The sequence below is a fragment of the Psammomys obesus genome, unplaced genomic scaffold, assembly GCF_907164565.1.
Source record: "Psammomys obesus unplaced genomic scaffold, mPsaObe1.curated_primary_1811, whole genome shotgun sequence".
NCBI lineage: Eukaryota > Metazoa > Chordata > Mammalia > Rodentia > Muridae > Psammomys > Psammomys obesus.
In genome coordinates this window covers 2,817,287-2,830,046 of record NW_026592368.1, presented here as the reverse complement: position 1 = coordinate 2,830,046, position 12,760 = coordinate 2,817,287, and the positions used below count along the sequence as shown (strand labels likewise).

The 12,760-nt window shown below is 37.3% G+C and overlaps 1 protein-coding gene across 1 annotated transcript in view; it reads right to left on the bottom strand.

Annotated features, from left to right (window-relative positions):
- Positions 1 to 12,760, bottom strand: part of LOC129681289 (vomeronasal type-2 receptor 116-like) — a 39,908-nt gene that overhangs the window by 10,757 nt on the left and 16,391 nt on the right. Inside the window, 5 exon segments of the mRNA XM_055613186.1 lie at positions 2,160 to 2,392; positions 2,395 to 2,515; positions 2,517 to 2,833; positions 2,836 to 2,974; positions 3,716 to 4,007. Of these exon segments, the coding sequence (XP_055469161.1) occupies positions 2,160 to 2,392; positions 2,395 to 2,515; positions 2,517 to 2,833; positions 2,836 to 2,974; positions 3,716 to 4,007 (1,102 nt within the window).

The following is a 12,760-nucleotide window of genomic DNA, read 5'->3' as shown; positions in this document are numbered from 1 at the left end:
AGGTAATTGTGATTCAGAGAAGGTCACTTCACCCCTCTAACTTTTACCTAATTCTGTAATGTCAAGGCATGTGCCCCCCCTCTACACTTGCTGTCATGGAAACCGCCTGATCACAGACTTCCCCTTTAAAAACTCTGCTCACTCAGGGCTCAGAGTCCCACTTCTCTACTGCTGCGTCGGTGAGACTTGGGTCCCAAGTACGATTGCTCTCTTAATAGCTCTCTTGTTATTGCATCAAGTCATCTCCTGTTGGTCTATGAGTGTCCTGTGATCCTGGCATTACAAGATAAACAGTTCTCCCATGAAAATAATGCAAGAGTTACTGAACACAAGAAGAAATGTGTACGTTATGGAAAATGTGAACCTTGTTCTTACAGGGAACAAGGCCCTGTGAACTTCCTCAACACCAGCAAAATGTGTCTAATCAGAAAACGTAGATTTTTGTAGAAAATATTTTGTGTAATAATGTAAATAACATCATTTCAGTGGGTTCATATGTATTAAGATATGTCCATTTTTATGTCACACAATGAATATGAGTGTATTTCAAAAGGTATGCATGTATATACAGAGTACCTTGATGTGATAATATTAGTAGGAGTTTATGTAAAGCTCCAAATTGATTTAAAAGTATACATTAAATATGTACAAAATTTATGTCATTTATAACTCAGGAAACTGAAAAGAGACCCACTGCCTGCCTTCATTTCTCTTTGGTTTGTTTTCTGTCATAACAGTTCACTTTCAGCTTTGATATGAACACTTTGTGGGACAATATGCGCTACAAATGTGCCTGGTGCCTCTGGAGGCCAGAAGAAGGTGCTGGATCCCCCCAAAGTGGAGTTACAGACAGTTGTAAGCTTTTATCTAGATACCAGGAACCAAATGTGAGTCTTCTCAAGAGCAAGAAATACTTCTAAACACTGAGTCACCTCAGGCACCTGGATATGTGTTATTTTTGCTTATTGCATACAAGTATGCATATATATACACAAAGTTCATGCCTGAAGCCTGCAGAGAGCAAAAGAGTGTGTCAGATTCCTTGGAGCTAAAGTTAAAGACAGTTGTTTGCCACCAGATGTGTACTATCAATCAAACTTGGGTACCCTTTATGAAAAGCACATGCTTATAACTGCTGAGTCATGCCTCCATCATGGTTTAATTACATGTCTAACAAATTAAATAGGTTAATACTTCAACTTATGATATTCAATGTTGTGTTACCTAATTCCAACTTGTTTTATAAAGAACTGTTGCTTAGGTACTCCGTTATCTATAGAAGGGATATAGTAACTTACCTAAGATCACATCTCTGGAAAGCCGTGTCAATGTCTATGTTAAATATTATTGTTTTCCATTATTCTCAAGATTACATAGTATACTATTCATTCAGAATTTATTTTTTATTATCTATCTGTGATAGAATTTAAAATTAAATTGACTTGTTCAACAGTCTTCTTGATGATACCCTACCTGAAGGTGATCATCGAGGCTCATATGTGTGGATGAGTCCTGTTTTATATCTTGTTGGTTTAAAACATGAACAAATCCATTTATCACTAATTCATGGAGATATAGCCTTGGATTTTGAACACTGTTTGTGCTCTAACCTTTAAGATGGAAGCACAGTTTGGATCTAACTTCATTTTACACAATTAAGAATAAAGAATTTGTACAAGCAATTACTATCCAGTTAGTCATGACTTTAGAACAGGCAATTTATTTACTACAAAAGTTTCTTCCTATGGTCTTGTGATATTAACATAAATTGAATTTTATGTGAAAAAGCACCTTTGGATATGTTTACTATGTCTATATCTTAAGGCACATGACATATTCCATGAATGTACATAAATTTTGATTATTGAACTTGCCTTATTGTTACATGGATTACATTTACATCTTACAGAATTCCATATTGCACTACAAAAACATTTGTTAAAAGATATACAAACTTACTGTCTTCAAGTCAGTGCTTTCAGGTCCAAAATCATATAAGACAATTACAGACATATACACATACACTGTGATAGAACCCTTTTCCATTTTAACTTATACTTTTAATTATTAAATGAAAATGTTTTATTGGCTTGACCACAGTAAATTACTTACGAATAATGTTAGATCCTGAGCTTCCCTTGCTTATGAGTAAGGCTTACCTGCCATGATAGAAGCTAGTCTGTGTTTCTGTCTTCCATAGATCCCATTTCAGTTTTGTTCAATAGCATTTTGTGGAAGGCATGGGCCATTGCATGCACTGCATTCCATATGGAATAGCTGGGCTCAGAAATGGTCATCATATCAATTTTTTCATGCTTAATATTTAGTGAAATATTTGCTGGGCAAGGTTTAAGAACTTTACATGGCAAAGCAGAAAGTGAACAAAAAAAATGTCCATCCAGAATTTATAGAAGTAAAAATCTCCCGGGTACCAGTTTGGTGTAAGATCCTCAAGAAAGTTCTTGGAGCCAGGGATAGTTCTCTTCTTCGAAAATGAGACATTTCCTCTGAAAAAAGTTTATCAAATGATACTCCTTCCTTGCTGCAGACTCTAAATATATGAAGTGTTGCTTTGCCATGATCCACACGTTCCCTCTGGCTAAAATGATTTTATTATCAATGCAGAATAACAGCAAGTCATCAATATCACCATAGAATACCTGTACATTTACTTGTGTAGGTTGGTTCAAGTCCACCAAATCAGCAACATTTTTAAACCCTAGCTTCCAATAAGGAGGAAAATTTTGTGTAAAAGCCACACAGATATCTTCTGTTGCCGTCTCTTCTTTCAGGTTAGAGAGGAACTCCTTTCCTTTCAGATCATCAACCACAAAAGCCCCACCCAATTCCAGCCGAAGTATAGCAATAAAGAGATCACCCCATGGGATAGACCTCTGTCTTTAGGAGACATCTGATAAAGGGATGGGAATGTAACTTTGTCACTTAGCTCAGTATCAAAAGGTCCGTATGTGACCTGAGGAAGCAAAGAAAAAAAATGTGATTCTGATGTCCTAGGTATTTGGGGTCATCACCCTAAGAGAGGAAATAGATTCATTATTCATATATGAATTCTTTAACTGAGTGATAGCAATCAGAGTTACACTGTGGGTTTTGTATTCTTGCTTTTTCCTGATCTTTATACTCACCCAGTGGTTTCTCTGTTTGTACTAATGTCTTCTGACAGATGCTTTGCTTCAGTATAGACTTAGAATAGTCAGTAGCAGGAATATACCTAAGTAGATATTCTCTATGGCTGCTTGTCTGAGGTCTATTATCCTGAATGAGATCTTAAAAATTCTTTGGAATGTTTTCACTGGTGTTCGTCTTGATGATTGTTCCAAATTTACTTACATGTTCTGTACCTTCTTTTTTCTTATGTCAAATATTGACCACTCTATGAATTATGAGATGTTTATATGCTAAATTGGTCACTTAGATATAGGTGTTGTAGAATTTGACTTCTGAGCAAATACAGCCTCAGTATCCACAGTACATCTTGCCAGCATTTGGAGATAGACTCATGAATACTGCTAAGTGATCTGCCTCAAAATTCTCAGAATGCATTACTCATGCTTTTCACCACGCCCTTTCCACTGTTAATCATTTCCATATCAAAGTAATTCCAATCTGCCTATAGTAAATATAAACCACTTGTTTGTTTTCTTTTACTCAGATTTCCTATGTGACTGTGTACAAAAATACTTTCCTAACTTACGTGTGGGACTTTGTAGAGCTCCAAAAGTGTTCCAATAGCAGCAGAAAATTTCGGCCTGGTTCCTGAAATGAGTCCTAGAGCTTTGTGTTGTGTTTTGCATTTGTAATTAGGGATAAAATCACTCCTTCCAGACAAGAACATCAGAGGGCCCTCCAAGGTTCTTTTGCTAGAATTAAAGGCATTGTAGATATGGAAGCCCATGGTCACATTAGGAAGCAGTTGTGAGTCCTTATTGATTTCCTCAATGGCAAAGTATAAGGTCAGCATAATTTGATAGTTTTTCCATCTTGATCTAAACACATAGGGATAGAACAATGGGTATAGTCAGTCAAGTTTCTTTAGAAATTTTTTATCAAATTCAGGAACCTAGAGGTCTCAGTCCTTGACTTTTCTTGTGACATATAAAGTTTCTGTGACTAAGTCCCTGACAACTCAGGAGCATCATGGAATGGCTCCTAAACTCTCAGAAATTAAACTGCATCTAGTAATTGTTTTCTTGCTGTGCATTGCCATTTGTCTGTGTCCTATGACTGCTGAATATATAGGTGCTGATGATGTTTCTGTTTACAGAGGCATTGGGATATGGAAGAGTTACTAAGGTGTTCACTAGGAATGTGAATAGCCACCTCATGTTATTTTGAAATGATTCAATCTCATACTCACTTAAAAAATTGTAACATGTTTGTTTTTATGCATTTTTAGTGTTAAAGTGTCTTTGGGGGGGGGATAGACAGATGTCCAGGCATCTAAGCACACTGACCCCTTTGAATAAAAGCTAGTATCAGTTCTCAATGCCCACAGGGTGGCCTTGGAACCATGTGTGGCTCTAGGTCATAAGATCCCTTCTGGCATATTTGGGCACCAGGCACACCTGTGGCATCCACACACACACACACACACACACACACACATATATATATATATATATTAAGCACTCAAGGACATGAAAAAATATATACCTGTATAAAATAATGTTCTGGGGCCTTGAGAAATGACTGAGATGTTATGACTACTTGCTTCTCTTGGGGAGGAACCTGATTCAAGTTTCAGTAATCACTTTTAGGTTCTAATAATATGTAACACCAGTTCTAGGGGATCCTTGTCCTCCACTGGCCTCTAAAGGAACCATGAGCACAAGTGGTATATACACAAACATGTAGGCAAAACACTTGTAAACATAATGTAAAAAATAATAAATCTTTACAAAAATGTAAAAAAAAAAATAGTAGTAACTAACGGAAAGGTTTCTCAAAGTTTGATGATTAAATGAAGGAGTAGAGTTTCCTAGGTAAGGCAGTAAAAGAAAAAAGTAAGTTATACTACCATATAAAAGAGAGGAAACCCCCAAGTACATTAAGACATTACAAAAGTGATCTCAAGAAGAAGAAGTGTAACTTTGTTGCAGGTAGATGGTCTCACTCACAGCTTTCAGTGTTCGGGGATTGATCCTTAGAAGCTTCTTTCAAAACCTGTGGTAAAAAAGAGTCTGGGTGACACTTAGAGAGGGAGATTAACAGAAATCATGAACCTGAAGGCCACTGGGTTCTACTGAAGGAACAATTCTGCCTTCAGATCTGCCATCACCAGGAAGAAACACCATTTGGTTGTACTACAGTAACCTGAGATATATGGCCAGATGCTATGTTAAGAGAGAATCTATTGGTCAACACCAGGCAATTAGGAAAAACTGAGAGAAAGAAAATGAGTCTTTCCCAGGGGTTATCCCACAGGAAATATTGAACTGTATGAATGTGTACATGTATCAGTGAGATCTCCTGGAAAGACCTTTGTCTGCAAAGACTGGCTATAAAAACATTAATGATGTGGAGAAATTAGAATGTAATAGTTTTAGGGGTTCATTACCATAGTCCAGGATACCTGCAGAACCCCAAATAACCATTTCTTGGACACCTCTGCTTTTGAGTTGATCTCCTATAGATAATGAATAAAATAATTTTGGAATGTAGTAAGCCAACATACCGCTGGCTTCTGTCAATCTAAAAGACAAGAATGGCATCATATAATATCATGGGTCTGTATATTAACTTTCTCCATCTTGCTGTTAACCTTCTCTCTGATGTTTCCAGAAATGTATTGGATTAATAGCTTTCTGTATTCTGTTACTATGAAAACTGCAAGAAGCTACTTCCACTTTACAACATGGAATTTGGGATAACCTAAATTGTGTTCACAGACTCTGAAATTTATTCAACAATAAATTCTCTCTTTTTTTCGATTTTATCTGAGGGCTCATGTTTTTCTAATCACATAAAAGTAATACTAAAGACTAAACAATGAATTCAGTTGGTTATATTTATATAATTTTTATTTATATAGGTGTGACAGGAACTTTCCATGAAGATCATCAGGGCCATTCAAACAGTGACCAGAGGTTTCTACAGAATCTGAAACACCCACAAAGGACAATGCATGGTCTGGACTTAGGTCCTCTACATATAAGTAGCTGATGGGCTAATTAGGCTTTATTTGGGCCCAGTAGTTAGGAGAGTGGGAGATATTTCTGACACGGACTATGTTTTCTGTTTGTTGATCACTTTCCACTAATGGTACTGCTCTAACAGACCAAAGGGGAGGAAGATGAACTGAGTCATCATAAGACTACAGGAGCTGGGGTGCGTAGTTATGGGACAGAATATGGGAGGGTGATGTGCGAGAAAGAGTTGGATTGGAAGGAGAGGAGGGTGTGGCATATGACTAAGTTGTAACTTGACTTAATAAAAAACATTCACGTGAAAAATCATGGTAATCTATTAGATGCTCTCCCCTCAAGTCCCTCAGAGAGTTCTGCTGAATATGGAATTAAGGAATTCAATGAAAAAGGCTTTCTCTGACAGACTTCATGAGTCAGTAGCTATGCTTACCCACAAATAAGGTGGGAAGAAATGGCCTTTTCTTTGATCATATTTCAACTGTGGTAATGATGAACCATGAATTGCCACATGCTTCTTCCACTAATACATCCCTGCCCAAACTATGGACATTGTTGAGTTAAATGCCATACTTGGCCTGGCCAAGGTAGGATAATTTTCCCATGTTCCTCCTCCATAAAAAAATCTCTCAGTCCTCACGAGTCTGGTGTTTGGAGGCTGATGATGCCCTGTGTGGCAGCTGAAACCTTAATTCTGTTTTCTGTGGCATCCAAAAGCTGTCAACCTCTGCTCCCTACAAAGTCTTTGAGATTGCCATGGAGGATCCCAGACAGGGTGCTCAGGTGTCCATTAAGTATCTGTCATTTTGAATCATATAGAGGCCATTTGGATTATACTCCCTGTCACTTTTACCCCTCTCAGATCTCTGATGTGTTGACAGCAAGTTGTCATGACAGAAATTTAGCAGAAGTAATAAAACCTTAGGCACCTTCTCTGAACAAGGCTGCAGCTGCATGGTCCATCCATATCATGCATGAAAGTCAGGCCTTGTTTGTTTCTACAGCTCCTAGGTTCCCTGCTGAAGAAGGCATTACGTTGCTGTGAAAAATCTAATCTCACAAATTTAGATTTAAATGAAATTCAAACAGAAGCTACTAATACCTAACAGTTTGTTTTTTATGGTTCTTTCATTTAAAAGAACTTGTTTGTCTATCATTTCTCCTAGTAATCAGACATCTTTGTCTCCTGGTAAATGCCTGTAGGGAGGAACAAACACTTTAAAGTTGATGGAAATTTTGAATGTCTAAGAAACTGATTTAATGTATGTAAAGGCAAGTGTAAATGTCTGAGAAATTGGTTTAAAGTATGTGAAAATGAGACTTAAAGATTTCAAAATTTCAGAGTTTTAAAATATGAATCAATGGAGTCCTGATATGCTATGAAAACCATCAGGTGATAGCACTGGCTTCTCTCTCATAGTTACAGAATCAAACTTTTTAATGTCCTTCCATTCCTGCTGAAGATATACTTCGATGTTTCTCATTGTGCTGAAAACTTAACTGTCATTACATATTCAAAGAGAGGAAAGGCTTTTCATTTTTTTTAAGCCCAGAACCATACTTTTTGGTGCCCAAGCTTTAGCTGTAAAGCATGAGTCTACTCCAGGTGTTTACAAACACTTTCTTTTCCTATAATGGGGGTTTCATTGTAGATTACAGATTGTGGTCATGTTAATATATTTAAAACTTTTATATCTTCATGTAAACTTTAAAAAACTATAATTTAAGCTTCAAGGAATTGAGACTTCATCCACTTATTACAGGTCAAACAGAATCTAGATTAAGACTTTTGTCAATTAACAATTCAGTCTTTTCTATCTCTTGTCTATATTTGTGCATGGGCTCTTTCATTCCTCCTGTGTTGGGATTCCTTCTTTCACCAGATGGAGTGGGCTACTGAACTATCGTTTCTCTATCTTGTGAAAGCGTTCCTAAATGGTCTTTACTTCTAAAATAAATTAGTTTTTTTTTCTATTCAAATATTCCATAACAATACAACTGCCTGGATGACAGGCTTTTATGTTTTTTTCCTGCTCAGAGAGGAAATGTGTATTGAGGTTTCAAGAAGACACTTCTCAATAAGTGACCATTCTAATCCCGAAACTCATGTTCAAATGAACAGATTTACCAATTATAGCATCTACAGAGAAACAGGAATATGAAAAGGCTTAATGAATCCTCCACATTATCATAAATAACCAACAACCTAACACACAGTTTCTCAGAGAGATAAAGTGGCAGACGAATACTTCAGAAAGTAAAGAGATGAACAACAGACAATAAGACAGAACCAGGCAATGAATTTAACTGGGCATAGAGAAAAGATTCGACAGTCTTCAGGAGAACTTGAATGAGGGATAGAATAAACAGCAATACACAGGAAATAGTACCATATAAGACAAATCCTAAGACAAAATTGAGATTCTGGGAGAGGGGAAGGACAAATAAAAAGGTTGGAAATGAAAATTGTAAAGCCTCTAATCAAATCACAGAACACTGGGTTTCCAGCAGAGCTTACTAAGCAGAAGACATAATATGGGCACGAAAGACATGATTTTCAGAAAACTACATTACAATATCAATGATAAATGAAAAGTCATAAGTATGACCACAGTATCTAAACTCTGAGATACTTTACAGATACTAAAGACATAACATGTGAAACTGGAAATTCTAAGATTTGTACTGGGGACATAGGGATATTCAAGTGCACTTTAGGAGAAACTCTGCAACTCTCTGGAAAGAAACCGATATTGAAACATAAGACATTTAGATGGGAAAATAGAGTTGAGAAGATGGAAACTTATATTGACATATTAGAGTCAGTGTTTTAAATATATGTAAGTCTGACCATGGAATCACACCATGGGGCAGACACAAAAGTTGGTTTTATTCTACCCCTGATTTCTTTTTGACTGGAAACATAACAAAGAGAAGTGGAAATGTTGGCAGTTGTACAATGAAGCAGAAAAAATGTAAAACTGTTTTTCACATTGTTCTGTATCTAGTTTATTATTATCGATGGAATTACCTGTGTTTAGCAGGTCATGTACTATCTTGTAGACAGAAAAAAAACATAGGACATTCAAGCAAGTACTCACAGTTCAGCATTCCATAGTTGACTTGGTTCTCTGTCAAAAAAGTTCTGGACATTATAAGGTAGATCAAGTGGGATGGAAATGGGGATGAATGTAGCAAGGTTAACATCTGCCTCCATGTAGGTGTTGGGCTTCCAGTAATGACCACAAGTGAACAGAGGCATACTCATTGATATATACACAGGTTGCAGGAGGAGGCTGAGGAAAAGCAAAGGAAGGGACATGTCAGACTCTTCAGTACACAGAGACAGTCCCCTGCATTGAGGCTAATCCAAGGAGATTCTTGGCTTAGGTCCTGAAACAGGCTCAAACCTCAACAGTGTCAGAGAAGACTTTGTATGCTACAGCTGCTTCCTACTGTTGCTTCTGGCTCTCAGTCTATGTATACTCAAAGGTTCTCATGACATGTCAGTAAAAATACTGTAGCAAAGTCCAGACAACTGAGGGTCACAGTACTGAGATATTTCTGTAACTGTAGCCAGACTTGCTCTGAATTTTCTGTCTTTTTATTGTTCTATTTTCCTCTCATTCTTGTAATCTTGGAATCCCATAGCCCTGGGGCTCTACACCTGATTCCTCCATGTAGGTAAAAACATGTTTGGTTCTTTCTTCTACAACCTGTATGATTTCATCATGGTCCACAGTGACTTTGGAGAGCAACAGAGTCTGAGAAAAAATTGTAGGTCATAAAAAAAAGAGCTTGTTTGTTTTGGATTGCTGTTGTAAAAGGTAGTTTGAACACTTGATTTCCTCTAGTAAGGGGAGCAGGGGCAGTCACTCTTTGATCACTTTGCTCCCTCTTTGATCACTTCCATCAGTCAAAGTGGCTAACCTAAGCAACAGGGAAAGTAGATCCAGACAATTTTGATGAGACTTGATAGGCTACAGTAAGATAGGAGAGGAGGACATCCCTTATCAGTGGACTAGAAGAGGGACATTGGGGTGGGGGTTGGAGAAGGAGAGATTTCATTCATACTTTGACATGGGGTTTTGACAAAGGAAGTAAACACTGGTGACTCAGCCTTATGCAGGACATCTGGTTTCAGGGTTCTCAACTCAGCTTTTGTATTCAGATTTCCTCCTGGAAGTCTGGCACCAAATTCAGAATTACACAGGACCAAAAGAGGGGGCGAGCTGCTCATAGGCAATTTAAATCATGACAGACAACACATTTACAGCTTGTATGCTTAGCTTAGATTATCAGCCACTTTCCTCTTTACATTCCTTCCTGATTAAAATACAAACATTAATCACCTTAAGAATCAGGATAGGAATAAGTTTTGGAGCCTGTGAATATGAACTCAGTTTTGAACCTGGCAACAGAAGACTTGAGATGGCTGGGCTCAGTCGACTATTTCATAACAATAACCAAAAAGAAAAGTACTTCATCTCTATACTTTTTCTACTTTACTGTAATACTGTTTATCATAATTACTACTGATATAATTTCATGGTATTTTTATTATATATATTATTATAATAAAATATATACAATATAATGCAAATCAAAATTTGATATCTAACTTATGTAAACTCCATTCATGAAAATGCAGCCATGAAATTTCAAAAGAGCTAAAACTGCAAGAGGCTTTGAACGTAGGAAAGTGAAAAAAATGATGTACTGTTAATTCTTATATATAAACAAACAAAATAATTAATTGATGCCTCTTATGTATAATCTTGCAAAATTTGGTTACTGGAATTTAAATATATATATACAGATTACACACACATATCTATTTGTCTCTCTCTCTCTATATATATATATGTTAATCCAGATATAGATAAATATATCTATATAGTGAAATTTCTATGTAGGCACCAGCTTAATTTCCCTATGTTCAGTGAGTTGTGTAAATGCTATATCCAGTGATAGAGACTTGCAGTGAATTTATGGAGAGCAAATTATAATCTTTTTTTAATTTTATTTTTCTCATTAGTTACATTTTGTTAATTCTGTATCCCTCATTCCCTACCCAGTCCCACCCTCCCTCCCTCATCTCCTCCCTGCCCCTTTCCAAGTCCACTGATAGGGGAGGACCTTCTCCCCTTTCATATGACTCCGTTTTGTCCGGTATTTTCAGGACTAGCTGCAAAGTCCTCCTCTGTGGCCTAACAGTACTGCTCCTCCCTTGGGAGGTGGGGAGGTCAAAGAGCCAGTCATTGAGTTCCTGTTAGAAATAGTCCTTGTTCCCCTTATTATGGGAAACCAATTGATTACTGAGCTATCACGGGTCACATCCAAGCAGAGGTTCTAGGTTTTATCCTCTCATGGTCTTTGGTTGAGTGTCCATCTCAGAAAAGACCCTGTGCCCAGATATGTTTGGTCCTTGTGGAGCTCCTATCCTTTCCACATCAAACTCCCCTTCTTTCATATGATTCCCTGTACTCTGCTGAGGGTTTGGTTATGAGTCTTAGTATCTACTTTGGAACACTGCTAGGTAGAGTCTTTCAGATGCCTTCTGCGGTAGACTCCTGTCATACGTTCAATGCATATCCCATTTGTCTTTCTAAATGAGGATTGATCATCATACCCCATGTCCGCTTTCTTGATTATCTTCTTTAGGTGTATAGATTTCATTGTGTTTATCATATCTTTTAGGTCTATATAAGTGAGTATATTCCATGTTTGTCTTTCTCCTTCTGGGATATTTCACTCAGAATGATCTTTTCTAGATCCCACCATTTGCCTGCAAATTTCATGATTTCCTCTTTTTTGATTGCTGTGTAGTATTCCATTGTGTAAAAATACCACAATTTCTGTACCCATTCCTCCACTGATGGACATCTGGGTTGTTTCCAGGTTCTGGCTATTACAAATAAAGCTGCTACAAACATGGTTGAGCAAATGTCCTTATTGTGTACTTGAGCAAATTTTGGGTATATGCCTAGCAGTGATATAGCAAATTTTGGGTATATGCCTAGCAGTGATATAGCACTAATATGCCTAGCAGTGATATAGCAAATTTTGGGTATATGCCTAGCAGTGATATAGCACTAGTCCTAGTTGTCTGAGAAAGCGCCAGATTGACTTCCAAAGTGGTTGTACCAGTTTACATTCCCACCAGCAATGGAGGAGGATTCCCCTTTCTCCACAACCTCTCCAGCATGTGCTGTCACTTGAGTTTTTCATCTTGGCCATTCTGATGGGTGTAAGGTGAAATCTCACGGTCGTTTTGATTTGCATTTCCCTGATAGCTAATGATGTTGAGCATTTCTTTAAGTGTTTCTCTGCCATTCTATATTCCTCTACAGAGAATTCTCTGTTTAGCTCTGCTCCCCATTTTTTAATTGGATTACTTGGTTTGTTGCTTTTCAGCTTCTTTAGTTCTTTGTATACACTGGATATTAGCCCTCTGTCAGATAAAGGGTTGGTGAAGATTCTTTCCCAATCTGTAGGCAGTCGTTTTGTTTTGATGACGGTGTCCTTTGCTTTACAGAAGCTTTTCAGTTTCATGAAGTCCCATTTATTGATTGTTGCTCTTAAAGCTTGTGCTG